Source organism: Dryobates pubescens, chromosome 14, assembly GCF_014839835.1.
Source record: "Dryobates pubescens isolate bDryPub1 chromosome 14, bDryPub1.pri, whole genome shotgun sequence".
Lineage (NCBI taxonomy): Eukaryota > Metazoa > Chordata > Aves > Piciformes > Picidae > Dryobates > Dryobates pubescens.
Genome location: NC_071625.1, coordinates 17900476 through 17909277, shown reverse-complemented (window position 1 = coordinate 17909277; position 8802 = coordinate 17900476). Strand labels below are relative to the sequence as shown.

The 8802-nt window shown below is 42.7% G+C and overlaps 1 protein-coding gene across 1 annotated transcript in view; it reads right to left on the bottom strand.

Annotated features, from left to right (window-relative positions):
* Positions 1-4624: 4624 nt before the first annotated feature.
* The window catches only part of COL22A1 (collagen type XXII alpha 1 chain), a 212536-nt gene continuing 208358 nt past the window's right edge, over positions 4625-8802 (bottom strand). Inside the window, exons 62-64 of the mRNA XM_054167371.1 lie at positions 8035-8217; positions 7406-7483; positions 4625-6468 (exon numbers count right to left, since the gene is read on the bottom strand). Coding sequence (XP_054023346.1) covers positions 6281-6468; positions 7406-7483; positions 8035-8217 — 449 coding nt within the window. The 3' untranslated portion in view covers positions 4625-6280. The remainder of the gene's footprint in view (positions 6469-7405; positions 7484-8034; positions 8218-8802) is intronic.

The window sequence follows — 8802 nt, the reverse complement described above, 5'->3', positions numbered from 1 at the left end:
TGTCTGACAAGAACTGCAGCTGGCTGAACCCGGGACGATCGCTGACAACTTATTGCACACTCCACAGGTAACCTCTGAGGTTTTTGTGCATTAAGGCCCTCTGTCAGCTTTCCTTTCTGCCAGGCACGTTACCAACACACATGCAGACTGTTTGGGTTGCTCAGGTACATCCCACTGAGTAAATATTTGACATTCTCACTTGACCGCGTGTTTCCTTTCTGCTCTGCAGCATATACAAAACCAAGCTCCTGAGCTCCTGTCTCTTGTGGTTACAGCCAGGGAGCTGTTCAGAAAGTGAAACAGCAGCACTGTGCCAGTGCTTTCATCTGATAGGTTCAACTCTTTATGCAGCCCTCTCCTTCTGGAAGCACCAAGGGTCCTGTTGACTGAGGAATTCACAATGGTCACTCCCAAGAATTTCAATGTAAGAAGCAAGGCTGGACAGATAAAGCAGGTAGTAAACAGGACGAGATAAAGCATATGGTAAATGGGACAAGAAGAAAGACTCATAGCTGGTGGCTTGAGAGCTGGGAACCATGAACACATACTGTCTTCAAGGCCAGTTGGTGCTTTTAACATTCAGCAAGCACAATAAAGAATATTTTGAAATCTGGAAGCCCTTCTCACTCCTGCTGAGTGTATAAACCCCTGCACCACAAAGATTTTGTCTTTCTTGTGCTCCACTCGCTCTGACATATTTAAAGGCAATTTTTTATCCCTTACTGGCGTAGCTTTTGTAGGAGGCATGTAAAATGCCAGGTTTGTCCCAAGCCATTCAGCACAGCATGTGATGTACAGAGCAGGGTATTTTCCTGGAAGGAGAAAATTGTTGGTTTGAAGCCACAGGCTGAGAAAGCCCAGCTCTTTTACTTCATCCTCTAATCCTCAAGGCGTTCTGCTACAAAATGCTTAAGGCAATAATTTCAAATGCTTTTCAAGGAATGAGGTCTCTGTATCATCTTGCAGTCTAACACATTGTCTTCTACCTTGAATAGAATTATGGTCTAAAGAGGTTTACCAGGTCAGATCTCATGAAAGTGTAGCATGTCAGCTTTACTTTCCCACTCTGTTCAGTTCTGATGTCCTCAGCCTGGGATGGTTCTGGGTTTGCAGAAGCCTGTGTCCTAGAACTAGGGCAGTGCATGGCTGGGAGATCTCTATACAATGCTGACAAGAAGGTTTCAGGATCATTGTTCAGTCTTCTGAACATAAGGTTCTGCTGGTTTTTAATTATCTTCATCCTGAAATGTATATTTTTCAGAGCTGTTGTGTACCAGCTGTTACCCTTGACTTGAATTTAGAATGCAAATACCATAACCCTATTGAAATGGAGCCCTGAATTTCCTCCAGAGTATTTGTAAGAGAAAATTATGTCACTTGCCCATTATCCAGAAATGTTTTATGTCTGCTTTGGCATTACAAGCTCCTGGGATGGTGGTGGCTGGAGAGAGGCCTGCTGGGCTTCTGACAGTGACTGCTGAGTATGCAACAGCATGGGGTGGTTACACCTCTTCTTTAGAGCCACCATTAATATCAATGAGATCCAGAGGCTGTGATAGGTTCAGTCAGATAGGGTGGACAATTAACATGAAAAAGATTCAGAAGAACTTGAGAAAATCTATTAAATGTTCAAGAGAAAGAATGGGTAACATACCTTGGAAATATATGTACACCAGAGATGAATACAGCAGTAAGGGGAAAGTTTCTTAGCAGGAATTACAAACCTCAAAATTAACCATAAAAATAAGACTCCAAATAAGACTTGGATAAAAGCCATCCCTCACATTACCAAGGGGAAAAATGTGTTTCTAAGAACACATTGTCAAATACATCTGTCCTGTGAAATAAACTGAATTGCTGTGTGTGGTGCCTGCTGCTTAAACTTGCTTATCTCTTCCAATCAAAACCTGAGTCTTTCAGACAGCTTGTCATGAAGAGCCAAACCTGAGCACAGAGCTTGGGCTTTGCTGCAGCTCTTTTATTGTTTCTCTATAAATAATAATAATAAAAAAAAAAAGATGAAAAAATGTGCTTTAGTCCTGAACAGTGCAGTCCTGCTTTGATTACCCACCTCCAAATAAGCATGTAGAACACAGCTCAACCTTGCACAGTTTAATTATCCCATATTAACAAGAAGTGGGAAAAGGGTAGCTCAGGAAAGTAGTAACAATGAAGGTGTAACTTTTCTTTTTTCCTTCTTAACTGTGCAATGCTTCCCTTTATCTGTTTGTACTTGAATGTTTCAAATCGTGCTGATTCACATACTTACTTAATTTTAAACTTCAGTTCTTCCTGAAATACTCAAATATTTTCATGGCTTTTGTAAAGTATGCGTGCAATGGTGTAGAGTACAGAAAGAAGCTGAAGTGGTGAAACATCAAGGAATGCTGTTTTACTTATAGAAAACAGCCAAGATAAGAATGACTGCTAAGTCATTTACAATTGTAATAATAAGGAGTATTGTTGATATTAGCGTTTTTGCAGCACACATGATGAAGTGACAATGAGAAAACATGCGTGGTCAGGCAACAAAGCTGGTGAGGAGTTTGGAGCACAAGCCCAGTGAGGAGAGGCTGAGGGAGCTGGGGTTGCTTAACCTGGAGAAGGGGAGGCTCAGGGGAGACCTTCTTGCTGTCTACAACTACCTGAAGGGAAGTTGTAGCCAGGTGGAGGTTGGTCTCTTCTCCCAGGCAGCCAGCACCAGAACAAGAGGACACAGTCTCAAGCTGCACCAAGAGAGGTTCAGGCTGGATGTTAGGAAGAAGTTCTTCATAGAAAGGGTGATTGATCATTGGAATGGGCTGCCTGGGGAGGTGGTGGAGTCACCATCATTGGAGGTGTTTAGGAAGAGACTGGATGGGGTGCTTGGTGCCATGGTTTAGGTGGTTAGATAGTGTTGGGTGATAGGTTGGACTCGATGATCTCAAAGGTCTATTCCAACCTGGTTAATTCTATTCTATTCTATTCTATTCTATTCTATTCTATTCTATTCTATTCTATTCTATTCTATCCTATCCTATCCTATCCTATCCTATCCTATCCTATTCTAACAAAAGGTTGTACTGAGAAGAGTCACACACAAATGGCAAAAAAAGGGAAATAATACATTCCCTACTACAGCTTCTGAGAAGCAGCTAATTCAAAACTGTTTTGAAAACAAGTGTAAATTGTTAAATAATTTAACACAAAAAAAAAATTTTCCCTGACTGATTCTCTTGGTTTGATTTGGTTTTTAATTTATACGATAGGCAAAAACTTTTAATGGAATGATGGCTTGTTTGCTGTAACTGCAATAATTCACACACTTGATTTAAAAACAATAACAGCCCACAGTGATGCCATAAAACCCCTGTGTCATTAGCACCTTTTTAATATGTAAATAATACATTGTCTCTAATGCAATTTTAACAGCATGCCCTCTCTTACCACAGCCAAAAGTAATCCAATAAAACTATCAGCATATTCCCAGGTTTAAACCTCAGACTCAATGAACAGACTTTACAGTGATGTACCAAACATGTTGTTGCAGAGACAACAACACTGAGACGCAAAAGCCACAGCTCTCCCTTGTTCAAGAGCAGGTAGAGGAGAGATCACAAGCACTATCCCTGCCCTATCTGCCACCAGCTGCCTCAGTGGACACCTCACAGGGTGCTGAACAGACAATACACGTCTGCTTGTCACCTTCCAGCACAGAGGCACAGAGGCATCTGCATTTTTTTTTGAGGGCAGTTTCTGACCATGGCCAGGGCTATACTTGTAGGTTTACTGTCTGTCCAGATGGCAGATCTAATTTGGAACGTAATCTCAGGTCACCTCTCCATAGACTGCAAATATCCATAAACAGACTGAGGCAAAAACTGTTGCAGCTTTTGGTATCTGAACTTGTGGCCAGAAATCCCACCAATAGACCTTCCTTTCTTATACCTTTTATTGCAGGTGATTTTTTTAGGCACATTCACACAGAGCTTGCTTCAGTAAGATGTGGCAGCTATAGAAGCCTCACTTTGATGGCTGTACATATAGAAACTGGGTGGCTATAAACACAGTCCTTTATCTGGGTCCACAGCACATGTCTCATACTACTCTCCCTAATGACAGATTATGCCTGGTAAATGCCATTTAACTATCTGAAGAGAAAATGAGATTTTACAAAAAGCACCCACTGAACTCAGGGCACAGTCTGGGGAGTCTGCAGGAACAGACTGAACAGAAAACCACATGCCAGGGAATATGCTGGAGCAAAGGGAATCAGGTTGTATTCCCTTTTCTGGGTGGAGAAGTTGCAGAGCAGTAGCCTGTGTTTAATCCATGCAGATCTTTTAATTGTTATTGAAGATGTGTTCCTAACACAGTCTCTTGGCAATGGCTCCAATGCCATCACATTTATCCAAAACAATGTCTAGTGCCATGTTGGGAGATATTTCCCAAGTAGGAACCTGTTCTACCTCACTCCAGGAGGGATGAAATCTCAGTCTGGACTAGGAAAAATAATGCTATTGAATACAAAGTGAGAAACATCTTTGCTTAATACTGAAATATAGTGGGGTGACCAAAATGCAGGACAGTAACATACACCACTGAGAACTATTTAAAAGCTGTAAGCTTTTTGTTTCAAGATCTTTTCACTTTGATTGGTCTTTCCATAGCAAAAGACACAGTAAAATTAAATCAAAGAGTTTATTTGCATAGGAAATAGCAAAAAATAGCACTACTGACAGCTACACAATAAAGACTGTTTAACCCTGGCATGTGAACATCTTATTTGATTTCATTTTTCAGTAAAGCAGAGGCAAATTTTATCTGCTGCTGGTTGAGAAACAGACTCCAAGACTGGCAAATGGTTATCTATGTCCTGTAGCCTCAGGGGCTGTTTCTGGAGTGGTTATAGACAGATGTGGCTTCTGCATGGTTTAGCCAGCTTGGAAACACCATGCCATATGGTGAACTTGCCAGCAGGGCATGATGCCTCTTTTCTGACTCCAGAAGACCTGATGAGAATTCTGAACACATTCAGCACTTGGTGCCTGTGTCAGGCTGATTACTTCAATATCTCAGTAAAAACTGCTTTCTGCAGAAGAGTTTTGAAAATGCAGGTGCTTTGCTGGCACTTATTGCAAAGGTCTTGTCAGACTCCATCCCCTCTTTAATTTTGCATTCAGAGGTTGATTTTGGCAATTAGCTGATAAAGGAAAAAGGCCAGTGACTGACTTTTTTGCTTTCACCCTCAAACAGAGTTTCTCACAGGTTTTTGAACACTGACTAGTGTGAAACTTCTCACTTACCCTCTAACACATTACCTTGTCCAGATACTCTCATAGTGCATCATCCAAAATAGTGAAGCTGGGTCACACTTAGTTTCCTGAGATTTTTAATAACAGGAGACCTTCTTACTACTCTGGCTGATTTTTGGATGAAGCAGTTGTAGAGAGCTGTGTGCACACTGACAATGAACAGGGAATTTGGCATCCCTGTGCTTACAGAGAACAGGATCAAAGATTTTTGCATAGGCATCTCCCTGACAGAAGGAAGATAAAATTCCATCTGGTAGAACCAAACCCTCCAAGTACTGAAATTCTTGAACAGGGAGCAGTGCGGAGATTTAGATTATCTCTGTAGTCTCTTCAGATCTTATTGTGATGTCAACTGGTCCCATAAAAAGTAGTTCCCATTGGATACAGATTCACTTATGGGCAGAATTTTAAATTTAATAAGGATCATAAGGGTTTTCTGGGAAATACACTGGCTGTTCGTAACTGTTTGTCCATTGTGAGTCGAGTGTACTGGAGACCTCTCTTCCAGCTTTGGCATGGCTTTACTTTCTTCCCCTCCACGTGGATAGCAGATTGCACCAACAATCCTGTGACCAGCCTGTGCCACACATTTAGTGCTTTGGACTGTAGGACTTAATTTCAGCTTCAAGGGTGAGGAGTAAAGCTTTGAAAAGAATTAACCAGAAAGCAGACAAAAATTTTGGCATCGGAATGGTTCTGTGTAAACAGGTACAAAATGCATTGATATTATACAATCTCCCAAAGAGGAAAAGCCCACATATTTTTAATAGTTTAATATGCCCTGATGTTAGAGAAAACAAAACCAAATTCACATATCACATCAAAGATAATAATAATAATTCATAAAAACAATCTGACCGACCGGCAGCATCTGTTGGCTTTAGAAGGCCTCCCATGAAAGAAACACAGTTGAAGACATCTGAGAGCTCTTGGCAGATGTGATGAATTCAAGTTTCAAAGACAAGTCTGGGGATACTCCCTGCATTCTAGGGCCCTTTGACATTGGCAGGTCTGGCAGCCAGGCTTGCATAGTAAGCACACTGAGTGGGGTCACACTGCCCGTTGACTCCTGGAGGTCCCTGTGGGCCGGTGAGACCAGGCACACCAGCTTCACCTTGAGGGCCTGGTGGTCCTGGCATCCCATCTTTGGCATAGCCAGGCTCTCCTGGGAGGCCTAAAATAAAAACAAATTGCCCTTGGTGAGTACTGCCCAGGATGCAGTACTCATCTGTGTAACATCACAGGAGATGGCTTTGTTGCCAACCTGGTATGCAGACATCAGCTTCCACAGACTTGCATCTAACTAGCATGTATCTACAAGGATGTGACAAGTGTGTGTCCTCTGACTCCCATCCCCTATGGCAACCTTAGGCTGCACAACTCTGCTATGTCTGTTCTTCCTCTATCACTACGTTGAAGTTGGGCATCTGCATGAGCCAATCAATGATACATAGTCCTCACACAGAAGAGCTGGGGGCAGGGAAGCTTGAGGCGAGACAGCTTTGGGAGATAACTCATTTGTACAGAGTGTAGTGTGTCCATTGTTACTTTAAGGCAATGCAGGGCCAGCATGCCACATGCAGACAGTGGAGTTATGAAGGCTTTCCATAGTTTCCTTCCTCAACAAAGCAGAGAGAAGGCAAAACTGATCAATGGCTCCTAATTTCAAACTGGAAACAAAATGTATTTGCTGCTTCTTTGTCAGCAAAGGTAAAACACAAGCTGCATGCCTGTGGCACAGGTGTTGGATAAGACCTGTCGTAACATCTGAAGCTGCTTGGATTTCTGGGTCCATTTGGGTCATAACAAGATTCTGGCCAGGACAGTAGGATAATTCACAGTGTATTTAGTAATTAAAGCTGCCCTTTGGACTTGTCCCAAAGGTCAGTTAACCTAGCTGTTACTGAGATGGATTATTATACCTGTCAATCAGGCTGAGAAAACAAAGGTGCCCAGAAATAAATGCCAGTGATATATTTCTTTCCTTTGGGACACTTTCTACAGGAATTTTATATGCCATGTTTATGTTCTCCTGCACACCTATCTAATATGGCAGAGACCTGTGTCACTTCAGAGTGATGTGTTTCATGTGGTGTTCTGAATACACACACCTGGAATTCCTGGAGGCCCCATTTCACCTCGTTGGCCAATGCCAGTGTCTCCTTTCTCACCCTTTGCTCCTCTTTCTCCTGTAGAAAGGGAAAGAAAAGTAATGAACTGATGAGCGTGATCTATAGAACTAAAGAAGACTTCCACAGGTCTTCCTTCTACGCTGAAGCAAATGTATTTGATAAAAATAGGTCTTAATTGTGGTCAGTCCTCTGAGATGCAACATTAAGTGGGAATGAAGACTCACCCCACTCCAATTGTGGCCAGACCTGGAACACAGCAGCCATTTACTGTGAGGGTGATGGAGCACTGGAACAGGGTGCCCAGAGACGTGTGGAGTCTCCTTCTCTGGAGGCTTCCAAAACCTGCCTGAATGCATTTTTGTACATCTTGCTCTAGGCAATTCTCATTTGGCAGAGGGGTTGGACCCAATGTCTGGAGGCTCTTTCCAACCCCTAACACTCTGTGATTTGCTGGTCACATTCACCACCTCTGGGTCAACAGACAGTGTGTGCTTCTAATGCATGCATTTTGAGGACCACTTAGGTGCTACTAACTGTAGAGGTGAATGAAAATGTGTGGTAGATATATCCCTTTACCAGACTGCCCAAACACACCAAGTTTCAATTACCTTTGGGACCAATCGGTCCAGGTGGCCCTTCAGACCCAGTTTGTCCAGGCTGTCCAGGCTCCCCTGGAGGGCCAATTCTTCCCGGGAGTCCTTCTTTCCCAGGGGGACCAGGAGGCCCTGGTCTTCCATGGGATGCTTTTACATGTGCAGGCTGTATCTGAGCTAGGAGATAGGCTAACTTTGCTGTGAAGAGAGGGAATGATTTGTTAGGCTATAAGGTCAGTGGTCCAGGAGATGGAGAGCTAGAACTCAGAGTGGCCCAGTAAAGTTTATGTATTGTCAGTTTTTCAGAGTACATATTTGTTGTCCTCACACAATCCTTTCTCATAATGGTGCCTCCTTGACCCTTTGTAAATTATTTAAACCTCATTTCGCAGTATCTTTAAACTTCTCCTAGATGTCATTCTTAATCCTAAACAGTTTTCATTCTCTGCTCCTTGTCTACTAAGGATCTGAAATATTCCTTCCTCTAGCTGCGCAGCTGGCAGGTTTCTGTCATTACTGCTCTGAAAAGAAAAACCTATTTCTACTGCTTCTGCTACACAGAATGGATGCTACATGACTGCTCTGTAGGAAGTTTACGTTCCTTGTTCTGAGCTGTTACACATGTGGAGTTAAAGCTAATGTACCCATCTCTGGCTGTGAAGTCAGAAACTGTAACTAAGGCAGCTCCCTGCGTCAGCATATTCTCCCATTTCCAAGCAAGCACATTGCTTGCCACTTCCATATTAAGACCCTGAACAGCCTGGAGAGCTCTCAAGGCATACT